The 19,952-nt window shown below is 36.3% G+C and overlaps 1 protein-coding gene across 1 annotated transcript in view; it reads right to left on the bottom strand.

Moving 5' to 3' along the window:
* Positions 1-308: 308 nt before the first annotated feature.
* The window catches only part of LOC128548885 (cadherin-4-like), a 36,105-nt gene continuing 16,461 nt past the window's right edge, over positions 309-19,952 (bottom strand). Inside the window, exons 4-7 of the mRNA XM_053524417.1 lie at positions 18,970-19,085; positions 14,664-14,818; positions 10,662-10,807; positions 309-417 (exon numbers count right to left, since the gene is read on the bottom strand). Coding sequence (XP_053380392.1) covers positions 309-417; positions 10,662-10,807; positions 14,664-14,818; positions 18,970-19,085 — 526 coding nt within the window. The remainder of the gene's footprint in view (positions 418-10,661; positions 10,808-14,663; positions 14,819-18,969; positions 19,086-19,952) is intronic.

The raw sequence follows: 19,952 nt of genomic DNA, 5'->3' as shown, positions 1-19,952 counted from the left end.
CATCCAAAACATGCGCTCTGCACGTCATCTCTATGTGGTGAACATTAGTGTCATGTTTCTTCGAAATCCTTCAGGGGAATCAAGAGTTACACGAAATTGCTAATAGTCAGATGGACGCGCAGATGGACACCCGGGCATTACATAATACATCCCTTCGGGCATATAAAAACATAGCTCTCATAGGTTTATTGTTGCGAGCAACAATGTAAATACATCTGTTAACACATTTGCTTTGAAGACAAATCCAAACATGAGCATTTTGACAGTTTGTTGCTGCTCAATCAATACGTTCTATGTCGTGTTTGCGATCAAACAGTTAATAATAAATAATGGATACTTACTTTTACTCTTATGACCACATCTGAAAAAGTCCAGTATTTGCCACCAACTTCTGAAACTTTCACTTTAACTTCAAAACTGTAAACAAGGAAATAAATGTAAGTCTAGGATAGTCATTGTAAATATATTTCATATTTTTCACTTGTCAGTTTGTGAAACTTTAAAAATACCGCAAATTAGAGACTTTTTATACAAACAACAATGGCAAATGAGAGAACATTTCTATTACACTAAAAGAGAATGAAAATATTACATGCGAATGTTGAAATATACCACAGCCAGTAATGAGATCAAACAAGAGCTCTCAGAGTACACTGCGGGCTCGGTTAGTTTATACTAATTTTTTTTTTGGGGTTTTTTTGTTTTAGCTCGATTGTGGTGAAAGCTTCAAGCTTATTGGAACCACTCTCGAGTCCGCTTCCCGGAAAAACCAATACTGGTATCATATGAGGTCATGGTCTTGACCCCAGTGGAGCTCGAACCCACGACTCCTGGATTGAGCAGCAGACAAGTTATTATTATTATTATTATTATTGTACCAGATTTATATAGCGCCCTTTTCATGATCAATTTCACGTTCAAAGGCGCTTAACATAGTTCAAATGCAGCCACACAGGGCGCATAATTCATCCTCTACTAGTACAGACACAGAGCGATCTGACCAGAGGGACAGAGTGAGACAAAGCCCCCACGACAGTTATCCACTAAACCACCGCTCCCCATGCGGGTTCGGTTATTTCAATTCTGTGAAGTAAATAAACTTTTGTTATAATTATAATTATGATGTGGGCAATTATATGCAATGACTGTTTCAAGTTTAAATCAAATCTATTAAGTAATTACAGAAATAAAGTACAGACTTAAAGTCAAAGTGCATCAAAACCTTTGTATGAAAGGGGCATAATCAATGGAATATTACTGCCAGAATTTTGACCTTATGGAATAAATAATGTTGAACAAATATTTTAAGTAACAACAGAGGAAGAAGGAAAGTGCATAAAAACATTTATCTGAAATTCTAACAATAAAATAACATTATTCATGAAACAATAGCGGCAGAGTTATGGCCCTTGTATCTTGAGATGTAAACGATTACAAGGAAAAACAATATTACGTTTGAAGCAATTCCACTGAGAAATTACAGAGAATAAAAGTAAAGTGCATCAAAACTTTAATTAAATCTGCATGCCTATGGTAAGTCTCAATTGGAATTTAATTTTGAAATTTGATGAAAATTTAGATGGTAAGTCTCAATGGGACTTTAATTTTGATGTTTTATGAAAATTTACTATCAAAATTTTAATCTATATTTTACTCTGCTACGACCTAAAAAAGTTTTGTGAACATAGGTCCTGGCTAAATAATTTTAATTCAGTTTTGTCTTGTTAATATTTTTATAACCTAAATAGGCCATATCTCTTAAATATTAAACTTTACTGATCAGCCTTATCTCATGAATATTAACTTTACTGATCAGCCTTATCTCATGAATATTAACTTTACTGATCAGCCTTATCTCCAGAGTTCCCGCTGTCGGTCGCCAATGGCGCCAAATGTGACAAAATGTAAATTCTGGCGCTAAAAATCTTCAATTGACGAATTTCATTGGCGCCTACAAGATAATCGTCGATCTGATCTTCTGATCTTTCTCAATGACGCAATAACGGATTATCTGATATTTAACACTTCATGAAGACAATACACAGCGTGTCAATATCGATTTACACCTCGGGGCATAATTTAAAACTTCGCCGATTCACTAGAGCGTTCCTCCACGCAAGAACGATTATCAGTCAATCTGATTCCCCAAATTTAGCCCCGCCTACTTGCATGAAAGCAAATGAAACGAAATATTAGCTGCGTGCTTCGTCTAATGCACCACCTTTTTATGATGCAAAAAAACGCGACATAAATTTACAGGTTATTTTAATGACAATCCGATTCGCCGAAGTAATTGAGACCGAGGAAATGCCGGAAATAATGACACATCAAAGTGCGATCAAAAGATACACATTCTCTGATCGTAAATGGGTAAATTTTGCACAAGCGTTGTTAAATAAATCTACGAGCGTTGTTAAATAAATCTTCGGGTTCATAAATTTCAGTCGTGGTCCTATAATTTCAATCGGAGAATTTTTGAGATACAAATGAACTAAAGCAGTTCTTTTACGTGCCCAACGTAACGCATTGATACATGATAATTTTGTAAAGCTCAATAATTTTATAAAGCTCAACCCTAAAGCTTCGAAACAAAGTGCTAATAATACCTGTAGGTGGTATTTTCCCTATACATTAGTATGTATGAAAGGAAATAGAAATTTAGTTATATATATAATGAAACTTAAGCATTTTAAAAAGCTTTTCAAAAGTTATAAAATAATAGAAAACAACATTGTTTTTGATAAATGACCTAAATTGATTTTGAAATAAAAAGTTAAAAGAATAAAGAGATAAATATTAATGTTTTAAAAACATCTATTTAGTGAAAATGACCACTAAGGGAGATGATTAAAAATGGCAAACTATATAAAGGGATAATCTTATAGATTGAGCAATTACTTTTGTTTAGAAAATGTTCTTGAAAATGGTTGAGAAGATTAAAAACTTTTTTGATTCAATGTGATATTAGGATAAATATTCATGTTTTAGAGACATCTATTTAGTGAAAATGACCCTAAACGGGAGATAATTAAAAATGGCAAACTATATAAAGGGATAATTTTATAGATTGAGCAATTACTTTTGTTTGGAAAATGTTCTTGAAAACGGTTGAGAAGATTAAAAACTCTTTTTGATTTAATGTGATATTAGGATAGACTGGTTCAAGAGCAAATTGCATGGTTACTGTAAAGAATCAAATGAAAAAGAGATTGAAAAAGAAAATGGTATGTCGCCCATCACAGACTATTGGCTCCAACTTGAGAGTCACTGGCGCAAACTTTTCCTGATTGGCGAATTTGTTGGCGCAAAGTGAAATTGACCGAGAGGAAACCCTGTTATCTCATGAATATTAACTTTATGGATCAGCCTTATCTCATGAACATTTACTTTATTGATCAGCCTTATCTCATTAATATTTAAGAGACTATTACCAGATCTGAGTAACTATGGCTGTGTTTCTAAATACCTTAGGAAATGTAGTACATCAAGAGAAATATGGTGAATGGTTGATCTGAATACACTGAATATATTACATTCCTTTTCATGCATTATATTGTTCTGAATACAGCATTTCATTCAAGCCTGTACACAATCAGTGAAGCAAACATTGACTAATGATTTCTGTTATGTTTTAACTTAGTTGTATCTTACTTTGTAAAATTCAAACCAGTGATATACATATAAAATGGAAAAACAATACATCAGTAATTACATTTTTGCACATAAGAATGTTTTTTTCTTCTATCAATCATCACACTAAAATTATACACTTAAATAGTTCATGTACTTATAAATGTGAATTCTGCATGCAACACATGTTACAGCATATAGCTTATTTCTTTGTGAAACAGCTTAGAACTTTATTCTTTGTGAAACAACACACAGCTTTATTCTTTGTGAAACTGCATACAGCTAGATTGTAAAACTGTGTACGGCTTTATTCTTTGTGAAACTGCATACAGCTAGACCGTAAAACTGTGTACAGCTTTATTCTTTGTGAAACTGCATACAGTTATATCGCAAAACTGTGTAAAGCTTAATTCTTTGTGAAACTGCATACAGCTAGATTGTAAAACTGTGTACAGCTTAATTCTTTGTGAAACTAAATCACACTAGTACAAGTGCTCTTTGTGCACATGAATACATCTGTAACCATTCTTTGTGAACAAACATATAAATACTAAATCTTTCTTTCTAAAATTACATGTTTTCCTTATTCTAACATCTGTTTCACATAAAATAATAGCATTAGACAGAACATCTTTTAAAATGTTTGTGAAAAATCCTAATTATCAAAAACCCATCTAGGTACTATATTTGAAAACCAGGCAAAAACTAGTTTTGGAAAACATCATTTCTAAAATGCAGCCATCATCAAGATCAGAGGGCACAAATGTGTAGAGACAAACTTCACTACACAGACTGGTACCAGTTAGGATTGATGTACTTTGTGTGAATGAATTCTGAAGACAATGACTATCAGTTAGACTGGTACAATTGAACGAGACCAGCTATAATAAACCGGTGCCTCCAGTTACACAGATCACTGTAAAGAATGGTATTAATAACAAGATTTACCACTAAATTACTGTGCTGACTTGTTAAAGTCCCTAGATTGAACACTGCAGACTGGTACCAATCACTATATTAAATACTACAGACTGGTTCCAATCACAAGGGTAAACATTCAGCAGCCTGGTTCCAATCATTAGGCTGAACACTGAGTAGATCTGTGTCATCAGTTAGATTGTACACTAAGGAGACTGGTACAGTCAGTGAGTTTAAACACTTCAGACTGACGTCATCAGTTACACTTAATACTGTAGACTGAACATTTGTAGATTGGTATGCGCTGTATTGCCATGTACAACTAGAGCTGACACAGGAGTGATGAATTATACACCAACAATACGGTCCTGACACAGAAGTAAGCCAATGTCAAAGTTGAACCTCAAAATCAATAGTCATCTGTTGGTCATGATCAGCCTCGTATTACATTCATGATCCTAGGCCCAAGCATTCTCAAGTTATTGTCCGGAAATGGTTTAACTAGTCCAGGTCACTGTGACCTTGACCTTTGACCTACTGACCTCAGAATGAATAGGGGTCATCTTCTGGTCAAGACCAATCTCCCTATCAACTTCCACAATCCTAGGCCCAAGCATTTTCAAATTATCATCTGGAAACCGTTCCAAGTCATTGTGACCTTGACCCTTGACCTACTGACCTCAAAGTCAAACTTATTTTATGATGTTACACCAGAAATACCAAAATTTATGATTCTTTGCCGAAGTGTTCTCAAGCCATTTAACTGTTCCGGGTTACTGTGACTTTGACCTTTGACCTATTGACATCAAAGTCAAATTTGACCTGTATTTTACGACGCTACACTAGTCCTTTGTATCAAAAATTATTTAAATCTGTCAAGCCTTTCATGAGTTATTGTCTGGAAACAATGAAAACCAACAGACCGACAAGCTCACTCTTATATCCTTTGCGCACCTGGACAATCTTTACAGCGATTGGCTGCAGCATACTGAAACGGGTAAAAATTTCTTTACAGCGACTGCCAATTATGTTATACGACGGGTGCCTTTTTTGAGGTTTTAAAACCGGACTGTGGATTTGGCGTATTTTAAAATAAAGATATGTTTAACAACGTTAAAATGAACCCGAATCCGTTTTTCTCGGGTGTAGCTTTTCTGCAGCTAAAACGCAGATTTTCATCATAATGACTTCATTTACCGTTTAAAAGTGTATAAAATAGCCAAATATACGTTCTTCAACGATACAGTAGTCATTTGGGTAAGAACCAAATATACGTTCTTCAATGATACAGTGCTCTTTCGGGTAACAACAAAATATAAATTCTTCAACGATACAGTGCTCTTTCGGGTATGCAAAACGAGTCCTAACTTTTGCCAACATGCCCACAACGTTCAAATACGTATTTTATAAATAATCAATATTGATCGATATTACCAGTAAGACCGATTTTATTGACCACTTTTATAATTCTATCGAGATAACCCATATATTGTCTTCAAATCTACGTTAGTCTTATGTTTGTCTTAAAAGGCTTTATTATGCTTGATTTGAATTTAGATAGGTCAGGGTTTTCTCAAGAATGCTTAAATTATGCAAATTTAATGATTTATTGATATTTATCGATAAAAATTGGTATTTTAAATTAAGACATTTCTAACAAAATTTATTTATCATGAATTTTACTGGTGAAATATTAAAATAGTCAAAAAAAATTAAGTCCGCTTTTCAGAACCATTAGTAATAACGTTTCAATTTCAGGAATTAAAAGTGAAAAAAAAAAAGTTTCAGGGTTCCTACGCTAAAATAGGGTCAGGTTTTGAGGATAGAAAATTTTACTCCATTAAAAAGCGTTATACGCTTTCACTGTAAAGATTGGCCCATTTTTGAGAACTCAAAAATTTTACCCGTTTCACTACGTTACCAGTGCGCAAAGGATATACCCTTCCAAACTTCGTTTGTGGGGGTATAACAAGCTAGAAAAGATTGTCATATACAGAATGACTTGTGAAGGAGAAGGTGCTTGATTCTATTGCAGATACTAATGTAGTGACAGAAAGTCTTTAAGTCTGATCAAGGAAGTGTGAACAATTCAATGTATAACAACGCAACAAATGACATAACAAATACTGGTTTCATTCCCTCTCCAAACTAAAGAAATACACATCTGCCTATTACCTATAATCAATACACACAACACATACGCATATACAATCAAACGATACACATTACAAACTGTCAACTACATCACTAGGAGGAGCTTACTAACCAAGTTAGCAAGAACAGTCTGTTATATAAACAAACTTAAAAATAGTCTTTAACAAGACCGCTATGGGGACCCAAAGGCACTCACCTGACCTTGACAATTTGACAATAATATATGTACAACAAACTGAATCATGAACATTAACAAAGGTTTTTTGTATCAAAATCATAAAAAAGGTCTAGTGCTCATCCCCACATTCCCCTCCCCCCATCTCCTGCCTTATTTGAACAAATTTGAGGGAGGACTTTACAAGGTTGCTAAGAACCATGTTTAGTGAAGCTTCGCCAAGCAGTTCAAAAGAAACTAGAAATGTGTCCATGGGACACAGATGCCCCCACTACATGACATTAGTCAGGGGCCAGAACTCCTACAATACTGAATGAATCTGGATGCGAAACCCCAGGTGCACAACTACACATGCTGACCAACATTCCTGTAAACTTTGGTGATTCTAGGTCAAATACTTTTTGGGCTATGCGCGACACAACATTAAAATGACCAAATTTTTACTAAGTCAGGGGCCATAACTCCTACATGACTGGATGAATCCGGACGCGAAACCCCAGGTGCACAACTACACATGTTGACCAACATGCCTGTAAAGTTTTGTGACTCTAGGTCATATACTTTTGGAGCTAGGCACGACACAACATTATAATGACCAATTTTTACAAAGTCAGGGGCCATAACTGCTACATGACTGAATGAATCCGGACGCGAAACCCCAGGTGCACAACTACACATGCTGACCAACACGCCTGTAAAGTTTTGTGACTTTAGGTCATATACTTTTGGATCTAGGCACACACAACATGAAAATGACCAATATTTTACAAAGTCAGGGGGCCATAACTTCTACAATGACTGAATGAATCCGGACGCGAAACCCCAGTGCAAAACTACACATGCTGACCAACATTCCTGTAAAGTTTTGTGACTCTACGTCAAATACTTTCAGAGCTACGCGCGACACAACATTTTCGGAAGGACGGACGGACGGAAGGACAAGAGCAAATCTATGTGCCCCCCTCCTGAAAGTGGGGGCATAAAAATCATTTAAAGATATTTCTATTTTCAGCTCTAGTGTTCCCCGAAAGTGGCCTGCAGCCTCCATTTGAAAAACCTAACAAGAGTACTGTATACGAATGCTACAGACCAAGTTTGATGAAATCCATCAAGTGCTTCGGGAAAAGAAACTGGATTAAGGTATTTCTATTTTTAACACTAACAGCCCCAAAATGGGTCTAAGTACCCGCCCCCCTCCCCCTCCCCACTATTGGATAAAACAGGAGAAATAATGACTTTGTTAAAAAAAGACATTGTAGAAAATTTACAACACAACAGAGTGACCAACTAACCAAGTAAAAACTCATTACACACAGACACAAAAGTACACATAGAATTTAAAGCAACGAATGAGATAGAATTAGTCACTGCATATGAATGAATGTATTGGAATATCGGCTAAATCCGCCTGCCACGCTCAACGTGACCAAGGAAGAAAAGATCCCACCTAGGAATATTTCAGTTACATCTAAATTTTTACTCCATTCCACTTATAAGAGTTTGTAACTATCATCTCAAAAATCGTGATTTTTATTTGTCAATCTTTTTTTTTTTCATTTTTAGAGATTTTATTCAACAAAATCAAAGATGGGTTTTTGTCCAGCTTGGTCGAATCGAGCAGCATCGGGGGATTATGTCCATAATTCCTATACAATCTGCATGAAAAATAAACAAGTTATAGTAAATAGATTCAACATTAGTCTTATAAAAAACTAATAAATAACTGCTCCATCCCACACAATTTTATATGATTGAACAAACAAAAACTGAAACAAGTACTTAGGATTTTTCAATTTGTGTATGTGTATCTTAGGTAGTATATGTTAACCCTTAGCCTGCTAGGGCATTAGTGATTTGCCTTTGCAACCAGTGCAGACCAAGATCAGCCTGCACGGATCATGGTCTGCACTGTTCGCTAATCAGTCAGTAAATTTTCAGTGAACACCCCTTCAAATAATAAATGGTATTGCCCAAATTGAATGATGGGCCAGTCCATTTTAGAAATTTAGCAGGGTAAGGATTAATATAAAGGGATGAGCAGAAATTTAGAAATTATGTTATTTGTGAAATGCATTGAAAGGATTTTAACCTTCCAGCAATATTTGTCCAGGGATAAACAGGTCCAAAAATAGAAAGATTTCACATTTTGTTAATCATTCAATATTTCAATATGAAAAAGTATTTTATGAATCTATGTAGTAAAACTTGTTTAAAGAAATACAAAATGCACGCTTCATGCAGAGGAGAACATGCATGACAGTTCCATGCTTCACAAACATGCTTCACTTTCAACAATATACATTTCAGTTGTGTATTACCTGCTTTGACCACTAGTGAAGGAGACAGTGAAAATATATAAGTATAATGTCAATATAATGCTGAACATATTGTTACTAATATTAAGGGTAACATATTAAACTGTTAAAAGGTTGTGAAATACTAAATTATTATTCAAACATGATAAACTAATACAGGACATTTTTGTTAGTTTCAACTACAGTCTGTAATGGCTGTCAACTTTCATTCTATCATTTGGTTTGGCATATTTTTACAGAAAGGGCAAATCTTTTAATACAGTATATAGTTACAGGGTTATTGCTACTAAGTTATCAACTCTTTTTCAACCTCAGGTGTTTAAAGTCCAAGTAGCAATCATAAACACTATTTTGTGAAGTCTGTACACTGAATAAGAACAAATTTAAAAAAAAACAGTTTTAAAAATAAGAAAACCATGAATAAATTATCTCACCTTACATTAAATAAAGAGCAGACCTGCATGTCATATAACAGTTAAACAGCAATATATATTAGGATGGATGGGGAGGAGGATACTTGGAAACAAGTTACTGAACTTACAAACTTCAAAAAGATACAGGGGCAAAGTGGTGGGTATACAAAGTGTGTGTTGTTAGGGGTTGGGGTAGTACGATGGTGTGTGGAGTGTGGATGGGGGTTACTAAAATAGAATATCAAGAAACTGAATTCAAATAAGACAGTAAATGCAAGAGTCCATCCCTGTGACCTTGACCTGTGAGCCATTGACCCAAAATTCATAGGGATCTTCCTAAAGTGGCAAATAGTCAGTGAGTTAAGTTTAAAAGCCTTTGCTATTATACTTTCTTAAAACCAAAAAACAACAACAATACCAGGACAAAAGTCAGGTCCCTGTGATCTTGACCTTGAGCCACTGATCCTAAAAAGTCTTCCTCTAGTGGAAATTGCTCACTGTATAAGGTTTGAAAACTGTATTTATTATACTTTATGACTTAAAGTCAGAGACTTATTATCAGTCTCGCAGTTAATGTGATCTTGACCTTTGACCCAAAAAATGATTTGGTTCCTCTTCAAGTGGTCCTAAGTCACCACATAAAGTTTGAAAGCAGTAGATATTATACATTTTGACAAAGGGCACAGAAACAAAACAAATGCAAGAAATTAAGTCAGGGCCCTGTGACTTTGACCTTTCAGCCACTGTCTCCAAAACTGATCAGGTTTTCCTCTTGCTGTACTAAGTCAATGTATTAAGTTTGAACACTGTAACTGTTATACTTTATAACATACAGTATGGAAACCGCTTACAGTCTCCAGGTCACTATGTCCTTGACCTCTGACCTAATTATGTCTTGTTTTTCCAAAGCCCATTTACAAAATATAGCATCTGATGTCAACTTGGTAAAAGACAATAAACTGAAAAAAAAAACAAATATCATTTATATTAATCTTTACTGATTCAGTGCTATTCATTCAAGATTAAAAGAACTTTAACTTAAACATATGAACTTACATATCAGATCCAGCACCATCCCTGTAATCTATCCCATCTGGACTTTTAGTGTAAATAACTCCAGTTGTAGAATTAATTGCCCAGAACTGACCTGGACCCTGTGACTCAATAGAGTATACCAGTTGACTGTTATCTCTATCAGTACCCTGAAAAATATCAATATATATCTGATCAACTATTCAACAGCCTTGTCAGCTGAACAAATATGGCAAACTAGAATGTGTCTGTAGGACACAGGGTGTGCCCCTACTGGTACATTTGTCAAAAATAAGGGGCAATAATTCAAATGTTTGCAGTCCTATGGGGGTATAGCCTTAACGAACATTTTAATATAAAGGATTCATTATTCTAGGCCATATACGTTTTGAGCTATGAGCATCACAAACAAAACATTCACTATTTTGGCTAATTCAAGGGCCATAACTCTGTAATTAGCTCTAAGATTCTTAGGAAGAATACCAAGTGTGCAAGGCCAGAGCATGATAAAGACTCATGTAAGGTTTAAAGATTCAGACAGTGAAAAAAGACTCAGTGAAAAAGCTTACGGACATTTGACCTCCAAGTGTGACCTCGACAGATTGACAGATGAACACTGCAAGTACTTCATGCCCCCCTCATCCCCCCCCCCGCCCCCATGGGAGGGTGGAGGGAGTATAATGAAACAATTTTAAAATAACAGTTCATTCATTTTCTTTTTCACAAATGCATTAAGGTTGGAAACAAAGTGATATCAAAAGAAATGACTTTCAGGGAATTCCTATAGTTTTTTGTGTGCATCTTTCTGTGCAGCCGATACTATCCATGGCAAATTGAAGTGGTCAACATTTGTTGAAACATGTGACAGACAATCTTAAATATGAGGAATCTTGTATAAAATAACATTTTTCAGTAAGTTTTATCAGTAATCAAATGTTGATACTGGTTTATGTTGTATTGACATGTACCATGGATGACATGTATCATGCAACTTGCCATTTGTGACTGTGTTTTGACTGCACATTTTAGTACAAAGACAGTATTGTTCACATAATGTTAGACAATTAACTTTTTATTGGTAAGACAATAATCTCCTTTCAGATCATTTTGTATTCAATTATAGAAAGGATTAAGAACTGTTTAAACTTATAGCAGATATAATCAATTAAGTCAGGTTCAGGCCATTTTTTCGCCCAAACAGCTGTTGTATTCAAGCAGTCCTAACATACAATTAAGCCTGGTGACCCATATATTTTTTGCCATTTTTATGTTCACAATACAATTACCTATACACAACGTAAACAGGAAAACAAGAGGACCATGATGGTCCTGAATCGCTCACCTCTTCCCACATGATCCAGTTTTGAGTATGACGTCGTTTTTTTCTATTATTTGACATAGTGACCTAGTTTTTGAGCTCATGTGACCCAATTTTGAACTTTACCTAGATATTATCAAGATAAAAATTCTGACCAATTTTTCATGAAGATCCACTGAAAAATATGGTCTCTAAGAGGTCACAAGGTTTTTCTATTATTTGACCTATTGACCTAGTTTTCAAAGGTACGTGACCCTGTTTTGAATTTTATCTAGATATCATCAAGCTGAACATTCTCACTAATTTTCATGAAGATCTCATGAAAAATATGGCCACTACAGAAGTCAAAAGATTTTTCTAATTTTAGACCTACTCACCTAGTTTTTAACCACAGTTGACCCAGTTTCAAACTTGACCTAGATATCATCAAGATGAACATTCAGACCAACTTTCATACAGATCCCATGAAAAGTATGGCCTCTAGAGAGGTCACAAGGTTTTTTTATTATTTGACCTACTGACCTAGTTTTTTAGGGCATGTGACTCAGTTTCAAACTTGACCTAGATATTATCAAGGTGAACATTCTGACCAATTTTCATGAAGATCCATTCAAGGGTATGGCCTCTAGAGAGGTCACAAGGTTTTTCTATTTCAAGACCTACTGACCTAGTTTTTGATTGCAGTTGACCCAGTTTCAAATTTGACCTATATATCATCAAGATATACATTCAGACCAACTTTCATACAGATCCCATGAAAAATATGGCCTCTATTTTTAGACCTACTGACCTAGTTTTTGACCGCACATGACCCTGTTGTGAACTTGACCTAGATATCATCAAGATGAACATTCAGACCAACTTTCATACAGATCCCATGATCTGGCCTACAGACACAGTTTTTGACCCCACATGACCCAGTTCAAACCTGACCTAGAAATCATCAAGACTAACATTCTGACCAAGTTTCAAAAAGACTGGGTCACAAATGTGGCCTCTAGAGTGTTCACAAGGCAAATCACCATACAACTGTTGTCTCACCTGGTATCAACCCTTAGCCTGCTGGCGGCAAGTAATTCTGCCTTTGCGATCAGTGCAGACCAAGATCAGTCTGGACATCTATGCAGTCTGATTATGGTCTGCACTGTTCCCCATTCAGTCAGTATCTTTTTGGTTAAGCACCCCTTTTAACATTTAATGGTACTGTCCAAATTGAAAAAAGGACAAGTTCATTATAGAATTTTAGCAGGGTAAGTGTTTTAAATTTGTCATATGGGTCTGAAGGTCAAAAGTTCATTTGGTTCTTTCACCTGCCCAATGTAAAGCATTTATACACGGGATGAATTTTTTAAAGCACCTCCCAAGTGCTTATAAACAAAATGCTAATCATACCTTTGGGTGGTATTTTCGCTATACAGTAATATGTATGGACTAGATTGTAAATTGAGATTTATATATAATGCAATTAAAAGCATTTAAAAAGCTTTTTAAAAGTCATAAAATAAAAAAGGACAACTCTATTTTTGATAAATGACCTTATATTAAGTTTGAAATACAAAGGGCAAAAATAAAGAACTAAATATTAATGCTTTATAAACATCTAAGTAGTGAAAAATGCCCATTAAAGGGAGATAATTCAAAAATTGCAAACTATTAAAGGAATAATTTCATATATTGAGCAATTACTTTAGCTTTGAAATTGTTCTTGAACAAGAGCTGTCTCCATAGGATGACACATGCCCCCGATGGCACTTTGAATGAATAGTTATGGCCGATGTTAGAGTTTAGGACCTTTGACCTATGGAGCTGGGTCTCGCGCACGACACGTCGTCTTACTGTGTCAAACATTCATGCGTAGTTATTTTAAAATCCATGCATGAATGACAAAGATATGGACCGGACATGCCCATCAATGCACTATCATGAAAAATGACATTTAATGTCTAAGTGTGACCTTGACCTTTGAGCTACAGACCTCGGTCTTGCGCACGACACGTCGTCTTACTGTGGTACACATTCATGCCAAGTTATTTGAAAATCCATCCATCGATGACAAAGATATGGACCGGACACGCCCATCAATGCACTATCCTTCAACATCTAAGTGTGACCTTGACCTCTGAGCTACGAACCTGGGTCTTGCGCAGGACACGTCGTCTTACTGTGGTACACATTAATGCCAAGTTATTTGAAAATCCATCCATTGATGACAAAGATATGGACCGGACACGCCCATCAATTCACTATCCTTTAACGTCTAAGTGTGACCTTGACCTTTGAGCTACGGACCTGGGTCTTGCACACTGCACGTCGTCTTACTTATTTGAAAATCCATCCATCGATGACAAAGATATGGACCGGACACGAAAATTGCGGACAGACCGACAGATCGACAGACGGTTCAAAAACTATATGCCTCCCTTCGGCGGCATAAAAAAATAATGGCTTCTAATTCTGGCACTTTAGGGTATGAAATGGTCCCAAGATTTTGCAATTGACATAAGTCATGGCTAAAAGTGTGAAACAGCCAAGGGAGGCCTTGATCTTACTCAATCTGTGTTGTTGTTTTTTTATTTATATAAAAAAAATCCCCAATTTGGTATTTTACGACTCAAATTTCCCCTTCTGAAAGGACCCGCCACCCTTCCCCAAAACCATAAAAAAAGGGCTGTATTATAAAGTACATAAACACTTTGAGAATGCTTTACCTGTACAATTAGGTCTGGAGTAAAGTATCTTTGTCCTTCTTTAATTTCCCTTCGGTAGTCTGGAACTTCTGGCGGATTATCATTAACGTCTCTAAGATGGACATTAAGTGTCACTGTCGAATCCTTGCTTCCTATATCTCCACGATTGTCGATGGCTAGGAAAAACAAAGAAAATATTACCATTGACCTACACAAATGGCTCACCCTGAAAAAAGTAGTCTTAACAAGAGCACCGCCTTGCGGGTGCTGACGCTCATCTGATTTTTTTTGTATAATAGAAATATTGTCCTACCCATGATTTTCTAAGTCTAAAAAGGGCCATCATTCTTGCAAAAAGCAGGATAGAGTTATGTTTCTTGATGTACAGTGTCCACTTATGATGGTGAAAAACTGTTGCAAGTTTTAAAGCAATAGCTTTGATAGTTTATGAGAAAAGTTGCCTTAAACATAATACTCAACCAAGAAAATGATTTTCTAAGTCCAAAAGGGGCAATAATCAATCTGACTAAAGTACATATCCTATTACGCTACGCATAGGATCTGAAAACGACCTATTCATTGCCTCGTTCTGACGGCTCTTTCGCTAGCCAATCAGAGCCTAGCTTACAACATCTTGCAAATCTACATGTAGCATTGACTTTTGATATTTACAATTCTTATTTCGTAATGTATCAGATAGCCGGTTAGCTCAGTCGGTAGGCCACTTGCTTTGGAAGCGAGGGGTCCCGGGTTCGAGTCCTGGAATAACCGCATATTTTTCTTATCCTTTGACAATCGAACAAGTCGTCTGATTGGATAACATAAAAATAGCAATAATGGAAATCCAAAATATACAGAAGACGAATGTAAATAGGCCGTTCTCAGATCTTCGTTTAGAAGATCAAGTACTTTAGTCAGATTGGGGTAATAATTATTGCAAAAAGCAGGATGGAGTTATGTTGCTTGCTGTACAGGGTCAGCTTATGATGGTGAACAAGTGTTGCAAGTTTCAAAGCAATAGCTTTGATAGTTTAAGAGAAAAAGTTGACCTAAACACAAAACTTAACCAAGAAATCTGATATTTTCTAAGTCCAAAAGGGGCCATAAATCTTGCAAAAAGCAGGATGGAGTTATGTTTCTTGCTGTACAGGGTCAGCTTATGATGGTGAACAAGTGTTGCAAGTTTTAAAGCAATAGCTTTGACAGTTTAGGATAAAAGCTGACCTAAACATAAAACTTAACCAAGAAAACTGATTTTCTAAGTCCAAAAGGGGCAATAATTCTTGCAAAAAGCAAGATGGAGTTATGTTTCTTGATGTACAGGGTCTGCTTATGATGGTGAACAAGTATTCCAAGTTTCAAAGCAATAGCTTTGATAGTTTAGGAGAAAAGTTGACCTAAACATAAAACTTAACCAAGAAATCTGATATTTTCTAAGTACAAAAGGGGCCATAAATCTTGCAAAAAGCAAGATGGAGTTATGTTTCTTGCTATACAGGGTCAGCTCATGATGGTGAACAAGTATTCCAAGTTTCAAAGCAATAGCTTTGATAGTTTAGGAGAAAAGCTGACCTAAACATAAAACTTAACCAGCCGACGCCAACAACCACTCAAGTGATGACAATAACTCATTTTTTTTCAAAAAATCAGATGAGCTAAAAATGATTTTGTCAGTCTACATTTGTACTAACAAAGTTATTCTGGTTTTGGAAGATCTTTTTATCTATTCATAAACTTACGAAACTGAATATAAAGTAGTCCTCCTGCAAGCAATACTGAGATACAAACAACTTTCAGTGCGTGTGTTTGGGTTTAAAGTTTTTTTCGACAATTTTTCAGTCATACAAACTACAGAGTCTACTTTTAGCAGTGAGCACAATGCCCAACTTTATAGTGCTGCCTTATTGGACACGCCAGACAAGTCATGACCTGATACCCCACCTGGTCACATTATGCTGTCACCTGGCTTACCAGTCCTTGAACTGTCCTCTTTATGCTGAATACCAAGTGAGGAAGCTACTAGTACCATTTTTCACGTCATAGACGCTGCCAGGGACTGAACCCACAACCTCAAGCACTCAAAGCAGGCGCTCTATCACTAGACTACTGAAGGGGTTATGATAATGTGCTTACAAAACTAGAGATGCTTTTGAGAAAAGCGCATGTCTCCCACAACTGCCCCTATGAAAAATGTTAGTTTCTCTAGATGTTTTAGATGAGTGGATCCAATAAGATGGTCTGGATGAGTGGATCCAATCAGTAATTCAAGGGCCATAAATCAAAAGTGCCTGGGCGGATTTGGCTAGTTATCGGACTTGGGTAAGGTCTTATGGCCAAACATATTTTGTTCAAGTTTGGTGAAGATCGGATGAGAAATGTTCGACTTAGAGAGCTGACAAGAGTAAACAGACAGATTTTTTCGGTAATTCAAGGGCCGTAACTCTAAAATGCTTGGACTGATTTGGCTAGTTATCAAACTTGGCCGAGGTCTCATGGTCAAACACATTTTGTTCAAGTTTGGTGAAGATCGGATGAGAAATGTTCGACTTAGAGAGCGGACAAGAGTAAAAGGGCGATTTTTTCGATAATTCAAGGGCCGTTAACTCTAAAATGCTTGGACTGATTTGGCTAGTTATCGAACTTGGCCCAGGTCTCATGGTCAAACACATTTTGTTCAAGTTTGGTGAAGATCGGATGAGAAATGTTTGATTAAGAGTGCGGACATGAGTAAAAAGGCCAATTTTTCGATAATTCAAGGGCCGTAACTCCAAAATGCCTGGACCGATTTGGCTAGTTATCGAACTTGGCCGAGGTCTCATGGTCAAACACATTTTGTTTAAGTTTGGTGAAGATTGGATGAGAAATATTCGAATTAGAGTGTGGACAAGAGTAAAAAGACCGATTTTTGGTAATTCAAGGGCCACAACTCCAAGACGCCTGGAACGATTTGGCTAGTTATCGAACTTGGCCGAGGTCTTATGGTCAAACACATTTTGTTCAAGTTTGGTGAAAATCGGATGAGAAATGTTCCACTTAGAGTGCGGACAAGTTTTGTGACAGACACACACAAACACACACAGACTGGAGTAAATCAATATGTCTCCCGCACCACTGTGTGGTGGGAGACATAACAAGAGGGCTAAGATGGCCCTAGGTCGCTCACCTGAGAAACACACCATAACAGTGTAAACATGTTTGACCTAGTGATTTCATGGAAACAAATATTTGGCAAATTTTCATTAGGATTGGACCTTGAGTTTAAACAAGTATTTTCTTTGATATGACCTAGTAACCTAGTTTTTGACCCATGATGACCCATATTCAAACATGGCCTAGATTTCATCAAGGCAATTTTTCTGACCAAATTTCATGAAGATCAATTGACAAATACAGCCTCTATCGCATACACAAGGTTTTTCTTTGATTTGACCTAGTGACCTACTTTTTAACCCCATATGAACCATATTTGAACCCCACCTAGAGTTCATCAAGGCAATCATTCTGACCAAATTTCATGAAGATCAATTGAAAAAAAAAACAGCTTCTATAGCATACATAAGGTTTTTCTTTGATTTGACCTAGTGACCTAGTTTTTGACCCCAGATGACCCATATTCAAACTCGATCTAGATCTCATCAAGGCAATCATTCTGACTTCATTCCATGAATATCAATTGAAAACTACAGCTTCTATCGCATACACAAGGTTTTTCTTTGATTTGACTTAATGACCTAGTTTTTGACCCCACTTTGATTTGACCTAGTGACCTACTTTTTGACCCAGATGACCCATATTCAAACTGAACCTAGATTTCATCAAGGCAATCATTCTGACAAAATTTCATAAAGATCAATTGAAATATACAGCCTCTATTGCATACACAAGGTTTTTCTTTGATTTGACCTAGTGACCTAGTTTTTTACCCCAGATAAACCATATTCGAATTCAACCTAGATTACATCAAGGCAATCATTCAGACCAAATTCTATGAAGATCAATTGAAAAATACAGCTTCTATCGCATAGACAAGGTTTTTCTTTGATTTGACCTAGTGACCTAGTTTTTGACCCCAGATGACCTATTTTCAAACATGGCCTAGATTTCATCAAGGTAATCATTCTGACCAAATTTCATGAAGATCAGTTGAAAAATACAGCCTCTATCACATACACAAGCTAAATGTTGACAGATGATGGACGCTGGACATCGAGCAATCACAATAAGGATGAAATATGCAAATTTGTTATCTTATTTACCAATGTAACAATATTAATCACATAGATATTACATAGGTATTACCTAAATTGCACACATAGATATTACCTACCTTGCACACTAAGGGTATAAAGTGTAGGAGGATAATCATAGTCCAAACAAGGCTTAGACCCGTATGTTGCACAAGCTGCAACCGTTACTTCACCAGTGTCCTCTTTGATATCAAACCTGAAGGAAAAATTACTAACAATCATAATGCCCATCCATGTCTTGACAACGCAATACCCATACCTATCTTTACAATCACAATTCCCATCCCTGCCTTGTCTATCACAATGACCATAACTTTCTTGACAATCACAATACCCATCCCTGTCCTCACAATCACAAGCCCTTCCTAGTCTTGACAATCACAATGCTTAACCCTTGTCTGTCTATCACAAAGCGCATCCCAGTCTGTCTTTCAAAATGCCAATGCCAGTCTTGACAGTCATTATGCCCATCACTATCTTGGCAATCACAATGCCCTGTCTTGACAATCAGAAGCCCAACACGGTCTTGACAAACACAAAACAAATTTCTGTCGTGACAATTACAATGCCCATTCCTGTCTTCACAGTCAAAACACCTATCCTTGTCTTCACAATCACAATACCCATCCCTGTCTTGACAATTACAATACCAATTCCTGTCCTGACAAACAGAAAACACATCCCTGTCTGTCTATCATAATGCTCATCACCATCTTGACAATCTTAATACCTACCTCTGTCTGTCTATCACTAACTTTTTCCTATCTTGACTATCACAATACAAATCCCTGACATGACAATCACAATGTTCATCTCAGTTTTCACAATGGCAAGGCCCATCCCTGTCTAGCTATTAAAATGCCTATCCCTGTCTTGACAACCACAATGCCCATCAATGTCTAGACAATAACAATGACCATCACTGTCTTGACAACCACAATGCCCATCAATGTCTAGACAATAACAATGGCCATCATTGTCTTGACAATCACAATGCACATAAATATGTTGACAATCACAATGCCCATTAATGTCTAGACAATCACAATGCCCATCAATGTCT

This window comes from Mercenaria mercenaria, chromosome 2, assembly GCF_021730395.1.
Source record: "Mercenaria mercenaria strain notata chromosome 2, MADL_Memer_1, whole genome shotgun sequence".
NCBI classification, from domain to species: Eukaryota; Metazoa; Mollusca; class Bivalvia; order Venerida; family Veneridae; genus Mercenaria; species Mercenaria mercenaria.
Note: the sequence above shows the minus strand (reverse complement) of the source record. Positions and strands in the feature narration are given on the sequence as shown.